The sequence below is a fragment of the Schistocerca piceifrons genome, chromosome 10 (assembly GCF_021461385.2).
Source record: "Schistocerca piceifrons isolate TAMUIC-IGC-003096 chromosome 10, iqSchPice1.1, whole genome shotgun sequence".
In the NCBI taxonomy this organism is placed as follows: Eukaryota; Metazoa; Arthropoda; class Insecta; order Orthoptera; family Acrididae; genus Schistocerca; species Schistocerca piceifrons.
Window position 1 is genome coordinate 42,118,252 of NC_060147.1, and position 17,417 is coordinate 42,135,668.

Consider the following 17,417-nt stretch of genomic DNA (forward strand, 5'->3'; position numbering starts at 1 on the left):
GAAGCAGAAACATTCCTTATCACAGTTCCCACGATGGTGCATTCCGACACATATGCTGCCCATACACATTCCTCATTCATAGACAGATGTGTACCGGTGTTTGGGCTGCAGCCAAGAAAAGAATAAAAGCAGATTGGTCCTAATTAGAAGAATATGGTAGCAATGCCGGCATATTTCATGTTTCCGCATTTTCCGTATGCACCTGTGAAAAACACGAATGCCACAACAATCCTGTGCCAAAATGACGGTGCTTATATACCCGCATCGCAGTCACGCTATGTTGTACAGGGTGATTATAGTTAAAGTTAAACGTTGAAACCACTCTAGAAATAACACCACTGGTCACAATGACGTCAAAATGCAATGGAAAATTATCCGAGAAGGGGGAAAACGCCTGGCAGAAGAAAAATAAATAGTTACAAAATGTAGCAATATATGGCGCTGTAAACATCATAGTTTAATAGTGGTCGACTACAAATGGCAAACGAATCATACAACAATGCTTAAGGTGTATGTTTGACGATAAACGAACTGTACTACTCAGTGTGCATGGGTGTACAGGTGTGATACTGTTAATTACGTAAGCCCATCCACCACGGCAAGGGCATGTCCCAGCAGATGGTAAAAACCGGTTTTTAATTGTCCTGAGGCCAAAAACCGCATAAAAAGCACCACTCACATCGGTTTTTAATTGTCCTGAGGCCAAAAACCGCATAAAAAGCACCACTCACATCAGTTTTTAATTGTCCTGAGGCCAAAAACCGCATGAAAAGCCCCACTCACATCGGTTTTTAATTGTGCTGAGGTCAAAAACCGCATGAAAAGCAACACTCACATCGGTTTTTAATTGTCCTGAGGCCAAAAAAAGCATGAAAGCACCACTCACATCGGTTTTTAATTGTCCTGAGGCCAAAAACCGCATAAAAAGCACCACTCACATCGGTTTTTAATTGTCCTGAGGCCAAAAAAAGCATGAAAGCACCACTCACATCGGTTTTTAATTGTACTGAGGCCAAAAACCGCATGAAAGGTACCACTCACATCGGTTTTTAATTGTCTTGAGGCCAAAAACCGCATAAAAAGCACCACTCACATCGGTTTTTAATTGTCCTGAAGCAAAAAACCGCATGAAAAGCACCATTCACATCGGTTTTTAATTGTCCTGAGGCCAAAAACCGCATAAAAAGCACCACTAACATCGGTTTTTAATTGTCCCGAGGCCAAAAACCACATGAAAAGCACCATTCACGTCTGTTTTTAATTGTCCTGAGGCCAAAAACCGCATGAAAAGCACATCGGTTTTTAATTGTCCTGAGGCCAAAAACTGCATAAAAAGCACCACTCACATCGGTTTTTAATTGTCCTGAGGCCAAAAACCGCATAAAAAGCAACACTCATATCGGTTTTTAATTGTCCTGAGGCCAAAAACCAGATAAAAAGCACCACTCACATCGGTTTTTAATTGTCCTGAGGCCAAAAACCGCATAAAAAGCACCACACACATCGGTTTTTAATTGTCCTGAGGCCAAAAACCGCATAAAAAGCAACACTCATATTGGTTTTTAATTGTCCTGAGGCCAAAAACCACATAAAAAGCACCACTCACATCGGTTTTTAATTGTCCTGAGGCCAAAAACCGCATAAAAAGCCACACTCACATCGGTTTTTAATTGTCCTGAGGCCAAAAACCACATAAAAAGCACCACTCACATCGGTTTTTAATTGTCCTGAGGTCAAAAACAGCATAAAAAGCACCACTCACATCGGTTTTTAATTGTCCTGAGGCCGAAAACAAACCGAATGAAAAGCACCACTCACATCGGTTCTTAATTGTCCTGAGGCCAAAAACCGCATAAAAAGCACCACTCACATCGGTTTTTAATTGTCTTGAGGCCAAAAACAGCAGGAAATGCTTCAACCAAAATGGAATCGGATTATTCATTTCCGTGTGACTGGCGCAAAACATGTTCAATATGCTGTCCATCGTTTTCTGTAATAAGTTGAAATCGAGAAACAACATGTCCCACAACTGATCGAAGTGTTTCTGGGGTCACGTTCAGAATGTGTTGCGCAATGTGTGCCTTCAATGCAGTTAAATTTGCAATCAGAACATATGGTTTCACATTTCCTACTAATTTTGCATGGTTATTTTTGTAATTTCAGAAAAGAATTACAACATGTAAAATGCAAATGCCATCAATTTCAAAACTGACGCGCTGACTCTCTTCCAGCATATCTCAGGGTGATCCGCGCGGCGAAAATGCAAAATGCAAAATGTGCGTCGAGTAGTGTGTGTTATAAACGAGTAATAAGTTAACAGGTTATGCCTGGTGCGGTAGTTATGCTGCACGAACACCACAAATGTAGCAAGCAACAAGCCATATCTCCTTTCATCATATAGTAGCGGTAACCACGGAAAGTTTTGGAACTACGTGTAAACGAGCAAGTCGCTGAATGCTTTCATTCTCAACTACCGGACAAATATACACTACTGGCCATTAAAATGCAGATGATAAACGGGTATTCCTTGGACAAATATATTATACTAGAACTGACATGTGATTACATTTTCACGCAATTTGGGTGCATAGAACATGAGAAATAAGTGCCCAGAACAACCACCTCTGGCCGTAATAACGGCATTGATACGCCTGTGCATTGAGTCAAAACAGAGCTTGGATGGCGTGTACAGGTACAGCGGTCCATACGGCTTCAACACGATACCACAGTTCATCAAGAGTACTGACTGGCGTATTGTGACGACCCAGTTGCTCGGCCACCATGACCACACGATTTCATTTGGTCAGAGATCTGGTTAATGTGCTGGCCAGGGCAGCAGTCGAAGATTTTCTGTGTCCAGAAAGGCCCGTACAGGACCTGCAACATGCGATCGTGCATTATCCAGCTAAAATGTAGGGTTTCGCAGGGATCAAATAAAGGGTAGAGCCACGGGTTGTGACACATCTGAAATGTAACGCCCACTGTTCATTGTGCCGTCAATGCGAACAAGAGGTGACCGAGACGTGTAACCAATGGCACCCCATACCATCACGTCGGGCGATACGCCAGTATGGCGATGACGAATTCACGCTTCCAATATGCATTCACCGCGATGTCGCCAAACACGGGTGCGACCATCATGATGCTGTAAACAGAACCTGGATTCATCCGAAAAAAATGACGTTTTGCCATTCGCCCACCCAGGTTCGTCGTTGGGTACACCATCGCAGGCGCTCCTGTCTGTGATGCAGCGTCAATGGTAACCGCAGCCACGGTCTCCGACCTGATAGTCCGTGCTGCTGCAAACGACGTCGAACTGTTCGTGCAGACGGTTGTTGTCTTTCAAACGTCCCCATCTTTTGACTCAGGGATCGAGACGTGGCTGCACGGCCCGTTACAGCCATGCGGATAAGATGCCTGTCATCTCGACTGCTAGTGATACGAGGCCGTTGGGATCCAGCACGGCGTTCCGTATTACCGTCCTGAACCCACCGATTCCATATTCTGCTAACAGTCATTGGATCTCGACCAACGCGAGCAGCAATGTCGCGATACGATAAACCGCAATCGCGATAGGCTACAATCCGTCCTTTACCAAAGGAGGAAACGTGATGGTACGCATTTCTCCTCCTTACACGAGACATCACAACAACGTTTCACCAGGCAACGCCGGTCAACTGCTGTTTGTGTATGAGAAATCGGTTGGAAACTTTCGTCAAGTCAGAAAGTTGTAGGTGTCGCCACCGGCGCCAACCTTGAGTGAATGCTCTGAAAAGCTAATCATTTGCATATCACAGCATCTTCTTCCTGTCGGTTAAATTTCGCGTCTGTATCACGTCATCTTCGTGGTGTAGCAATTTTAATGGCCAGTAGTGTAATTATGGTAACTGCTGTGCAGTACCTTGTGCTACCAGAAGACATAGAGACAGTTCAGATCTTCTGTATTTGGATTAATGTGTTTGGCATTCAAAGTAAAATTGTACCTTCTAATGAGTAGGTTACTTCTGAATTTTTAAATTCTGACAGTAATCACAGGGGGACAGTTACTGAATTATATGAAAGAAATGTAAATTAGTTGGGAACTACGGCGTGCACACTATATTCCACACGCAAATGTCACTACAGATATTCTGATTTAGGTTACGACAATTTCGAAGTGGCTGACATCACTGGCGATGATGTGGCGTAGAAAAATAGCGAAATTCTGCATGACGCGCTGAAGTGTCGCAACATCGATGACCTCATGAATGACTGTTTTCTACGAAGCAGTGGTATTGGGGTTATTGCTGTACACCTTACCATTAATACAGCCCCACAAAAAGAAGTCGCATGTGCTCAGAACCGGAGAATACGGTGGCGAATCGAGATCTATGCCATCCAAGAGCCAGAACACGGCCCCCAGAGTGCTCTTCCAGGACATCACATACTAACCTGTTTTTATGGTGTCGAGCTGCGTCTTTTATGAACCACATCTTGTCAAAATGTCACTCTGGATAATGAGGATGGAATCGTCTTCCAAAACTTTTATCTACCTTTCAGTAGTCACCGTGCTATCAAGGAATATTGTAGCGGTTATTCCGTGACTGGAAATCTCACACCACACAGTCATCCGCTAAGGGTGAAGAGATATCTCGATTGCGAAATGCGTATTCTCAGTCCCCCATTTTTTTTTTTTTTACTTTATTGTTATTTTAAAGCCTTTACAACAGGCAGGCTGTCAGCAGCACACTACGCTGCTCTTCAGCCATAGAAGACACAAGCAGCAAAAACAGGAGAAGACACAGAAGCTGCAGAACGGTGGGCAATAATACAGGAGACACATAGAGACAAACACGGAGCCGTTCACGCTCGTCGATAATCCACACTGCTAACCGATGAGACGACGCACGAACACTGAAGACGACGATGGCACTGTTGAACGAGGGAGTGTGACGGTGAACACTGAGCAGTCCCCCAAATGCGCCAATGTTCCTTATTGACGAAACCATCGAAATGAAAGAGAGCTTCGTCGCTAAACTAAGGGGAGCCGGAGGTGGTCAAATCCTAAAAATTACGATTTTTTTTTATTTTTTTATTTTTTTTTTTTGCTATCGAAAATTAATTGGAACATTCCTTTTTAATGTAAACTTTGAATTATTGTTCTACTCGCCCTAGAAGTGGAGTTATTACCATTTTCCCCCACGCCTGCAGAGGAAATGGGCGGCCGCTGAATGCATCTAACGCCCTCTCGTCACTTCCTGGCGAACTGCTTGGGATTTTCTCGGCCTGTTACGCACACAGCGCCTTATGTTACGCATACAGCGAGTGTGCAAGGTTTGGCTACATTGTTTTCTGCGGCAAACATTACCCGTATTTCCTTACAGCTTACTCCTATTTTCCTCAGAATTTCGAACATCTTGCTCCATTTAATATTGTCGTACACTTTTGTTCTGATTACGATGCCACGTTTTAGTAACCGTGTATATGAGAAGAGGAAGAACGTGGGGAAAAGAAAATTAACACTAATACCAAGTTGCGATACTACAATGAATAAGAGCGCGGAACATCGTCTTTTTGCTGTTTACCGTTTCGAATTAGTTCAGTGTTGCGCCTGTTGTTGGTAGTATTATACTTCTTGTGTAAAGCGGGTAATATGCAGTATGTACAAGAATCAGGAGGGAACAATAAAACCAATTTTTCATGACTTAGCACAGCCAGAATTGTTACACAAATGTCTACACGGAAAGACGCAGAATCCTAATGAGAGCGTAAACAATTCGATTTGGAAAGTGGTTCCTAAAAGGGTGTTTGTAAGCATAAAAACACTGCACTTTGGCATTTATGATGCAATAGCAACCTACAAGCAAGGGAACAGTGTGAAGTTCTGAAGGCATTAGGATTTACAGCTGGGGTGAACACTGTACGAGCACTAAGAAATATTGACAGAGAAAGGATAAGAGGAGCAGAAAGAAGAGAAAGGCATATGAAGTATGATGGAACAACAGGCCAGAAAAGAAGACAGAAGAGGAAGCTTTTGGAGGATGAAGAAGAAGACCCTGATAATCCATCCTATAGTGCAGGAATGTATTGAGAAACTTTGATAGCCATTTCACATAAATTAGAATTTTTCGAATATAAGGAACATTTTCTCAACATCCACTCAAGCTAGAGAGATGACATTTTTATACAGCACTCCTAGTGGTCAAACTTACATTGTAACTCAGCCATTTGGCAATATGTTCAGTAGTTTCATTTCAGTTTAATTATAAAGCAATTATTTGTAAAAAAATTTGGGTCATTAATAAATAAAAGGAAGGAAACTAGAAAAGATACTCCAAAATCCCTCTCTCATAACTGCAATACTAAACCACTCTATATGTAAAAAAAAAATTCATATTTTTCTCTTTGGTAGTTTATTCATAAATGTTCCTCAAACTTAGTGATTTTAACATGGGCAGCATAGGCACCTCCGGCTCCCCTAAACCGTGCACACGCATACTAATTCCCGTCGTTCCCCACGGGCAATCGTGTAGTTTGAACGTCCTAACTCAAATTGTTCAGAAGTTACGACGGTTGTATTTCATATCTACATCTACATCTACATGGATACTCTACAAATCACATTCAAATGCCTGGCAGAGGGTTCACGGAACAACCTTCACAAGTCTCCATTATTCCAATCTCGTATAGCGCGCGGAAACAATGAACACCAATATCTTTCCGTATGAGCTCTGATTTCCCTTATTCTCCCTTGGTGGTCGTTCCTCCCTATGGAGGTCGGCCTCAGCAAAATATTTTCGCATTCGGAGGAGAAAGTTGGTGATTGGAATTTCGTGTGAAGATTCCGTCGCAACGAAAAACGCCTTTCTTTTAATGATGTCCGGCCCAGACCCTGTATCGTTTCTCTCCCATATTTTGCGATAATACAAAATGTCCTGCCTTTCTATGAACTTTTTCGATGTACTCTGTCAGTCGTATCTGGTAAGGATCCCACACTGCGGAGCAGTATTCTGAAAGAGGACGGACAAGCGTAGTGTAGGCAGTCTCCTTAGTAGGTCTGTTACATTCTCTAAGCGCCCTGCCAATAAAACGCAGTCTTTTGTTATCCTTCCCCGCAACATTTTCTGTGTGTTCCTTCCAATTTAAGTTGTTCGTAATTGTAATACCTAGCTATTTAGTTGAATTTATGGCTTTTAGATTAGACTGATTTATTGCGTAACCGATGTTTAACGAGTTCCTTTTAGCACTCATGTGGATGACCTCACACTTTTCGTTATTTAGGGTGAGCTGCCACTTTTCGCACCATTCAGATATCTTTTCTAAATCGTTTTGCAGTTTGTTTTGATCTTCTGATGACTTTTTTAGTCGATAAACGACAGAGTCATCTGCAAACAACCGAAGACAGCTGTTCAGATTGTCTCCAATATCGTTAATTTAGGTAAGGAACAGCAAAGGGCATATAACACTACCTTGGGAACACCAGAAATTACTTCTGTTTTACTCGATGTCTTTCCGTCAATTACTACGAACGGTGAACTCTCTGACAGAAAATCACAAATCCAGTCACATAGCTGAGACGATATTCCATAATCACGCAATTTCACTACGAGCCGTTTGTGTGATACAGTGTCTAAAGCCTTCTGGAAATCCAGAAATACGAAATCGATCTGAAATCCCTTATCAATAGCACTCAACACTTCGTGTGAATAAAGAACTAGTTGTGTTTCACAGGAACGATGTTTTCTAAACCCATGTTGACTGTGTGTCAATAGACCGTTTTCTTCGAGGTAATTCATAGTGTTCGAACACTATATATGTTCTAAAATCCTGCTGCATATCGACGTTAACGATATGAGCCTGTAATTTAGTGATTACTCCTACTACAATTCTTGAATATTGGTGTGACCTGAGCAATTTTCCAGTCTTTGGGTACGGATCTTTCGTCGAGCGAACGGTTGTATATGACTGTTAAGTATGGAGCTACTGCATCAGCATACTTTGAAAGGTACCTAATTGGTATACAGTCTGGACCAGAAGACTTCCTTTTATTAAGTGATTTAAGTTGCTTCACTACTCCAAGGATATTTACTTCTGCGTTACTTGTGTTGGCAGCTGTTCTCGATTCAAATTCTGGAATATTTACTTCGTCTTCTTTTGTGAAGGCATTTCGGAAGGCTGTGTTTAGTAACTCTGCTTTGGCAGCACTGTCTTCGATAGTATCTCCATTGCTATCGCGCAGAGAAGCCGTTGATTGTTTCTTGCCGCTGACATACTTCGCATACGACCTGAATCTCTTTGGATTTTCTGCCAGGTTTCGAGTGAAAGTTTCGTTGTGGAAACTGTTATAGGCATCTCACATTGAAGTCCACCCTAAATTTCCAGCTTCTGTAAAAGATCGCCAATCTTGGGGATTTTGCGTCTGTTTAAATTCGGCATGTTTGTCTCGTTGTTTCTGCAACAGTGTTCTAACCCGTTTTGTGTACCAAGGAGGATCAGCCCTGTCGTTTGTTAATTTATTTGGCATAAATCTCTCAATTGCTGCCGATATTATTTCTTAGAATTTAAGGTCTACACTTATATTATTTAAGATATACACTTATATTATTAATTTGGAATGAGTGGAGATTGTCTCTCAGGAAGTCGTCAAGTGAATATTTATTTGTTTTTTTGAATAGGCATATTTTTCCCTTATTTTTCGTGGATGGGTGATTACAGTATTCAATCTCGCTACGGCAACCCTGTGTTCACTAATCCCTGAGTCGGTTTTGATGCCCTTTATTAACTCAAGATTATTTGTTGCTAAGAAGGCAAGTGTGCTTTCACAACCGTTTACTATTCGCGTGGGCTCATGAACTATCTGCGTACCTCCGGAATTAAATATGTATTTTCGCCAACATATCGAGGTAATTTAAAATCACCACCAACTTTTATCGTATGAGTCGGGTACGTGTTTGAAATCAGGCTCAAGTTTTCTTTGAACCTTTTAGCAACTGCGTCATCTGAATTGAAAGGTCGGTAAAAGGATCCAGTTATTATTTTATTCCGGTTGCCAACAACCACCTCTGCCCATACTAATTCACAGGAAGTATCTACTTCAATTTCGCGACAAGTTAAACTACTTCTGACAGCAAAAAACACGCCACCGCCAACCGTGTTTATCCTATCCTTTCGGAACACCGTTAGGTTCTTCCCAAAAAATTCGGCAGAGCTTATATCCGCCTTTAGCCAGTTTTCAGTGCCTGTAACGATTTGAGCATCAGTGCTTTCTATTAGCGCTTGTTGCCCGCATCTCGTGGTCGTGCGGTAGCGTTCTCGCTTCCCACGCCCGGGTTCCCGGGTTCGATTCCCGGCGGGGTCAGGGATTTTCTCTGCCTCGTGATGGCTGGGTGTTGTGTGATGTCCTTAGGTTAGTTAGGTTTAAGTAGTTCTAAGTTCTAGGGGACTGATGACCATAGATGTTAAGTCCCATAGTGCTCAGAGCAATTTGAACCATTTTTGCCGGCCGAAGTGGCCGTGCGGTTAAAGGCGCTGCAGTCTGGAACCGCAAGACCGCTACGGTCGCAGGTTCGAATCCTGCCTCGGGCATGGATGTTTGTGATGTCCTTAGGTTAGTTAGGTTTAACTAGTTCTAAGTTCTAGGGGACTAATGACCTCAGCAGTTGAGTCCCATAGTGCTCAGAGCCATTTGAACCATTTTTTTGAACCATTTTTTTTATTAGCGCTTGGAGCTCTGGTACTTTTCCAACACAGCTACGACAATTTACAACAGTTAAAAAAAATGTGTGTGAAATCTTATGGGACTTAACTGCTAAGGTCATCAGTCCCTAAGCTTACACACTACTTATCCTAAATTATCCTAAGGACAAGCACACACACCCATGCCCGAGGGAGGACTCGAACCTCCGCCGGGACCAGCCGCACAGTCCATGACTGCAGCGCCTGAGACCTCTCGGCTACAACAGTTATACGAATGGTTCCTATATCTACGTTCTTCCTGTGTTCGGCCTACACTCTTTGTGACTGATGCCCTTCTTGTGTATTCCCAAGACCCTCTAACCTAAAAAACCGCCCAGTCCACGCCACACAGCCCCTGCTACCCGTATAGCCACCTATAGTTCAATAATTGTCACCCTGAATTGTGTACGAAATGTTGAAAAATAAATTTTTCTTATCTCTAAAATTCATTAGGTAGGCAAACTGCAGATAAAACTATGGCCACATACCTTCAACGATGAATTGGTTTAGCCATTTAGTAATGTAAATCTCTCCTCTTCTGAGACAACACCAGAACTCTCTTAAGAACGCCTGCCTTTGAGACCTCCTGGCTTATTAAAACCGGATGCGCAACTGGGACCCGAACTGGAGACCTGTGTGTTTCTTGGGCAAGTGCTACAGTAACTGAGCCATTCGAACACGACCCACGGCTCGTCCTTAAGGCTGAAAGACGTTTCCCTGAAATCCTGCAGGACTAACACTGCTGGAAGAAACTCGAAGAATTCCCATGTTCGAGTCCAGATGTGACTAACAGTTTTAATCTGACACGAAATTTTAGATTAACGCACACTCCATTGCAGAGGGAAAATTTATTCAAAATACTTACCATTTGTTGCTTTCTGTGCTGCTGTTTACCTTGTCTAATGAATTTGTATTATTTTAAGTTAGGCAACTTCCTTGTATGCAAATAATATTATCTCGATCTTCGAGCCACGACAAGTGGTTAAAAAACCACGAGCTTTCACCCGAGAACTCCTCGGCCATTGTCAGGTGCTGACAACCACTTGACGTGGCTGGAAGCTCAAGAGAATTTTGTCAGTACATATCGCCGTGAAACCATGCATTCTTATGTTCTTTATGCAGAATGAAATTAATAGTAACTTCAAAAACGATTAGGGAATCATTTTAGTGTGGTTGTAATAGCTTGTCAGTTTGTCATCTGAATCAGAATCACTGCAGTACTGGAATGTCGTCAGTGCGTTATCTTTATGTTTTTGAATGAATACACTGTTACATCAGAATATAAATCTCTAATGTTTTAATTAGTCACCATGCTTCAAAAATTACGGTAATCATTATTACTTGGAAAGTTATTTATATAAAAGAAACAATTGCCTTCCCTCCTTCTGGACAATCTGAATCACTACAGTGTTGGAATGTCGTCCATAAAAGTATACAATGTGTTATCTTTGTGTCTTTGAATAAATACATTAAAATATGAATCTTTAATGTTCTAATTACTCACCATGCTTCTAAAATTATTTTAATCATAATTACATTGAAAATTATTCATGTCAGTGGAATTATTGTCTTGTCTCCTTCTGGACAATCTGAATGACTACAGTGCTAGAATGTCATCTATTCAAGTATGCAATGTGTTATCTTTGTGTCTTTGAATAAATACACTCTTACATCAAAATATGAATCTTTAATGTTCTAATTAGTCACCATGCTTCTAAAATTATTTTAATCATAATTACACTGAAAATTATTCATGGCAGTGGAATTATTGTTTTGTCTCCTTCTGGACAATCAGAATGACTACCATGCTGGAATGTCATCTATTCAAGTATACAATGTGTTATCTTTATGTCTTTGCATAAGTACACTGTTACATCAAAATATGAGTCTTTAATGTTCTAATTAGTCACCATGCTTCTAAAATTATGTTAATCATAATTACTTTGAAAATTATTCAAGTCGGTGGAATTATTGTCTTGTCTTCTTCTGGACAATCTGAATGACTACAGTGATGGAATGTCATCCATACAAGTATACAATGTGTTATCTTTATATCTTTGAATAAATACACTGTTATGACAAGATGCGAATCTTTAATATTTTAATTAGTCATCGTTCTTTTAAAATTATGGTAACATAAAGACTTGGAAAGTTATTTACATCAAAGAAATAACTGTCTTGTCTCCTTCTGGATAATTTGAATCACTACACAGCTAGAATGTCGTCCATAAAAGGATACAATATGATATCTTTATATCTGTTATTACACTGTTATTACACAATATGAATCTTTAATTTTCTTATTTGTCATCATTCTTCTACAATTATGGTAAACAAAATTACTTGGAAAGTTATTCATTTCAAAGAAATTATTTTCTTGTCTCCTCCTGGACACATAGTTACTTAGAAATTGCATTACAATGAAGTCGTCCACGCCTTCTAACAGATGAAATTAGAAATAAATGTCCAAAATCTACTCACGTCTGGATGTAACCTGTAATACCTTATGTGTACATTTTTTGACTGTAATTGGTAGATAAATGTCTGAAAATATAACTTTGTACGATAATTTAATGGAACATGGCAACTGACACCTGCATCGAGATTCGACTTCAGCGTTATTCAGTTTCCATGCCGTAATGAAAACGTTGACAAACAACAGTTCTGTATTTGGAAAGAATTCACGACAAGGAGGTCCAGTTCGATTTTAGTGCGTTGTTGGCAATGAGGGAGTTTGAGCCACCTCTTATTTTGTTTCTGACGTAATTTCGATAACATTGTCACCATTATAGCGACTACCCCCAATGTTGGGGTGGAGAAATTAAAGGAATAGCCGTTGTTTCTATTCGATTCAGTCACCACTGAACTAGGAAGTTTGAAAGGATACTAATAACATCTAATGGTGTCATTAGGTGTGTAATCAACTGCTGGACAATATCACTGCCTTCGATTGAATCTCCACTGGATTAGAATGGTTGAAATGATAGTAGCAACATGTAATTGTGTCATCAGATGTACAATCAGCTGCTGGATGTACCACAAAACATCAGCACTTGTGTGTGAAGGACGAGTTCTTGCTTCGATTCAGTCAACACTGAATCGGGAAAAGTGGAAAGTTTCTTTACTGGGGGAACTGCAACATATATTGTGGCACATTAGGACATTATGTAGAGAACTCGATGACAGTATGCTGTTTGATATTTTATATTAGTACATAAGCTTATGTCAGCTTTATTGCCTTCATCAGTACAGAGCCTGAGATTGTAGATGATACCAACTTTGAGTGTAATATTATAACTATCTGTAGTTACTGGATGTAATATTGTTTTTCAGCAATATTTTAAAGGTGTCGATAATTTTTGTTGCACTTATAACATGTTCTTTACTATCTGTTGCAGAAATACAAGTTTGACAGCTAGTTGTCAGACTTCATATCTGCAACTGTAAGATGAGTTAAAAAAAAAAACATTTTACAATATACGCGCAGCAGCAAATTATCGAACAGCTTTGAAAGTTTGTTGAAAAAAAAATTACATCCAGTAACTACAGACTGCAAGAGTGTTTTACTCAGACTTGACATATGTCCATCTACGTCAGGAAATGTACTGATGGAGGCAAGAAAGCCAAAATGAACTTATATATTGAAACAAAGAATGAGGCAGCATGCTGTGTTCCAGTTCTGTTCATAAAGCTGACAGTATAGTAGCAGCATCTAATGGTGTCATTATATGAATAATTAGCTACTATGTATAATCAGCTACTGGATGATATCAGCGCACATCACCACCCTATGTGTGTGTGTGTGTGTACATCCAGTAACTACACACTACAAGAGTGTTTTACTCAGAGCTGCCATGTGTCCATCACCACCCTATGTGTGTGTGTGTGTGTGTGTACATCCAGTAAATACAGACTACAAAGAGTGTTTTACTCAGAGCTGACATATGTCCATCTGCCATGTGTCCATCACCACCCTATGTGTGTGTGTGTGTGTGTGTGTGTACATCCAGTAAATACAGACTACAAAGAGTGTTTTACTCAGAGCTGACATATGTCCATCTAAAACGTCAGGAAATGTACTGATGTAGGCAAGAAAGCCGAAATGAGCTTATATACTGAAACAAAATATGAGGCAGCATACTGTCTTCCAGTTCTGTTCACAAAGCTGACAGTGTAGTAGCAGCATCTAATGGTGTCATTATGTATATTATCAGGTACTGCATGATATCAGCACGCAACATCAACCTATGTGTGTGTGGGTGTGGGTGTGTGTATTCTTACTGTGAACAGTGGCACTTTTGTACACCATGGAGAAACAAAGTGACTGCAAGACAAATCATTGCTGCTACGCCATAATGTGCCCCTTTGGTGAAACCTAACAGGAGAGATGACCCGCAAGTTTTTGCAGATAGTGCTCTCACTCGAGTTGGTGTCAAAATTGATCGGTGAAATGTTGGGTCAGGTTGACCTGTATGATGTGGCTGCAGAGCTGAGGAGAATAAAATCAGTTAAAATGTCAGGATATTTATGTAATCACAGCAGATGAATTATCTCGAATATATTACAAAATCAAATGTAATTGGGAAGTTAGAAATTGGCCATACTGAATTAACGTGAGGTCCAATAATACCAAGTGGTTACAATTAACCTGGCGATATCCTGAGTGCTGCAGTCATCATAGGGCACTAAAGCACGTTTCAGCATCCTGTGATATATGCAGACCACAGGCCAGCACTCAGAATACCATCTGTTTGGTTACAATCAAACAGTGCATTCCTCACAGTCGATCAGTGTGGCTGCATTCTATTACATCTAGAAACTTGTGGATCGGGTCCAGGTAGGTAGGGTCCCAAGGAGCGTCAGTCCCAACCCTTGCGAAAGACTGGGCCTTAGCCTTGAGGTACAGTTCGTGGAAGAACTTCCCATCAAAGTAGGCGTCCAACTGGCAGTCGGCCTCCCGTGGGAAGAACAGTCCGCACACGGCGGCCACATCCAACACGTGCAGGGCGGTGCGCACGAACAGCGTTGACAGGTAAATGGCACGTGCGTCTGGTGTAGGGATCCTCTTCTTGGACAACTGCTCGGGTGTTAAAGTGCCCACAGTGACAGCGACCACGGCAAAGACTTCAGCCTCGTGGCGACTCAGAAGGTTTGCCTCGTACCGGAGGAAGTGCAGGGCGACGGCTGGCACCACCAGAGACTGGGGCTCCAGCGACCTCAGAGTGGACCCGTCTGGATCTGGGGCCCCCACTACCCAGCTGAAGAGCCGCCAGCGTGTTTCTGGATCTCCAGTCCATAGTTTCAGCAGGCCCGGGTGTACCACACTGCGTGGCAGCCGTTTGTCGACGTCCACCTGCAACTGGTATCGGTCTGTGCTGCTGGTCATCTGTTCCTCCACGCGGAATGGGCCATCTCCACTTTCCCACAGCAGCACAGTGTACATTCTGTGCCTCATAGGCTGGAGGACTTCTGCTGTCGTCATGCTACTGTACTTGGCATGTGCCAAGTCTTCGAGAACCTCTCCTAATCTGAAAGTCCGATGCAGAGCCACAGACAGTATAACTGCAGGTATCTCACCTGATCTGTGTTTCGCTTCAATGCTCCGGAGCACCTCCGACCACCTGGATTCCTTCACAGCGGCTGCCTCAGATACTTTTGGCTTGTAGTCATACTGGCCAATTCCCGCCAACACGCTCTCGAATAACTCTCGCCACCTGTCACCAAATGCGCTCTGGCACATTTCCTCTATTGTTTTACCCTTCACCAGCTTCGCTACAGCACAGACAAGTTCCTGTAAGTTCTCATAACTACAACCTAGCCGCTTATGCACGTTTTGCAGCTCGTCTGTCTCGATTGTATCATTTCCTAAGAACGTCGCAAATGCTGGCATGTCTTCACGCTCGACGCCAATGTCTGAGGCGATGTCTGACGGGCAAAAGCATAACATCCTCACTCCATTGTTTAGCTGCAGCCTTCTGTCGAATGTGAACAGGTTTGGTATGTTCTTGTACACCAGAAAATTCCCATTGCTGGACATGACTCCCAGGCAATTTTCGCAACTCGCTGCATACTTGGCAGTCTCACCGTTGTAATCTCCCATACAGAGACGCACCTCTGTCGATGGTTCGTCCCTGAAGATTACCCGGGCACACGGTACCAACCCTTCTGGAAGCCGGACACGATCCAGCGCTTTACCACCTCTCAAGTGTAGATTTTGCAACCCCTGATTAATTTTCCCCACGTTGTCCTTGGCCGTTTGCACCCATTTCTCGTATTTTTCAGCGGGTCTGAGTCCGTGGAAGAAGAACACGAGACGCACGCCGCAGTTTCTGAATTGGCGCACAAAGTTTCTGCACGCCTCCCGGAACTCCTTGTACTGCCCACCACAGCAGAAGTCACAGTTCTCGTACAGATACCACACACACCTGGGTCCATCCACTGCTATCACCGGAACCTGGCCAGTCTTCCTTCTGTGTTCGTCTGCAATCTCCATCAAAGACACTTCTTTGTGCAGCTTTTTAATTCTGACATAACGCATAATCCACTTGCAACCCATGTTTCAGATTCGTTCTGTCTCCCTGTAAACAGAAATTGAGAACATTATACCATGACACATAAAGATAGGACTGTACAATACATGCAAAAAGATGTGGAGAACGTGAATACCACAGCTTCTAAAATTTATTGTTTACTCGTATTTTACCGTATGTGTTCTACACTTTTTATAAAATCGCTGCATAATCGTCATCAGATCTAAAAATGAATGATAACCATTGTAAGAAACTAAGTACACACATCAAAAAAAGTTTTGCATCACCTCGGTTCCGAGAGTTTCGGAACCTGTACAAAAAATTGGAACATAGAGTACCATAAAAATCATTTCCGCCCTTTTTGTTGCTCATGGAAACCACACGTTGCTTGTTTTCCCACCATACAGCGAGACCATCACATGTGGTGGTCCAGATTGATCTACACACCAGCACCTCTAACACCTAGTAGCATGCCTGTATTTGTCGTGACATACTATCCACAAGTTCATCAAGGCACTTTTGGTCCAGATTGTCCCGCTCCTCAACGGCGATTCGGTGTAGATCCCTCAGAGTGGTTGGTGGGTCACGTTCTTCATAAACAACCCTTTTCAATCGATCCCAGGTATATCGGATAGGTTTCATGTCTCGAGAACACGCCGGCCACTCTAGTCGAGCGATGTCGTTATCCTGAAGGAAGTCATTCACAAGATGTGGGCGCGAATTGTTGCCCATGAAGACGCATCTCTCGCCAATATGGTAGCACAATCGGTCGAAGAATGGCACTCACGTATCGTACAGCCGTAACGACGCCTTCCATGACCACCACTGGCGTATGTCTTCCCCCAAAATGCCGCCCCAAAACAGCAAGGAACCTCCACCTTGCTGCACTCGCTGGACAGTGTGTCTAAGGCGTTCAGCCTGACCGGGTTGCCTCCGAACACGTCTCCGACAATTGGTTGCGAGCACATGCGACCTCATCAGTGAAGAGAACGTGATGCCAATCCTGAACGATCCATACGGCATGTTGTTTGGCCCATCTGTACGGCACTGCAAGGTGTCGTGGTTGCAAAGATGGACCCCGCTATGGACGTCGGGAGTGAAGTCGCGCATCATGCAGCCTACTGTGCCCAGTTTGAGTCGAAATACGACGTCCTGTGGCTGCACAAAAAGAAT

The 17,417-nt window shown here is 42.4% G+C and overlaps 1 protein-coding gene across 1 annotated transcript in view; it reads right to left on the reverse strand.

Annotated features, from left to right (window-relative positions):
• Nucleotides 1-16,273: 16,273 nt before the first annotated feature.
• LOC124718672 overlaps nucleotides 16,274-17,417 on the reverse strand; it is a 237,470-nt gene continuing 236,326 nt past the window's right edge. Inside the window, exon 5 of the mRNA XM_047244298.1 lies at nucleotides 16,274-16,292. Coding sequence (XP_047100254.1) covers nucleotides 16,274-16,292 — 19 coding nt within the window. The remainder of the gene's footprint in view (nucleotides 16,293-17,417) is intronic.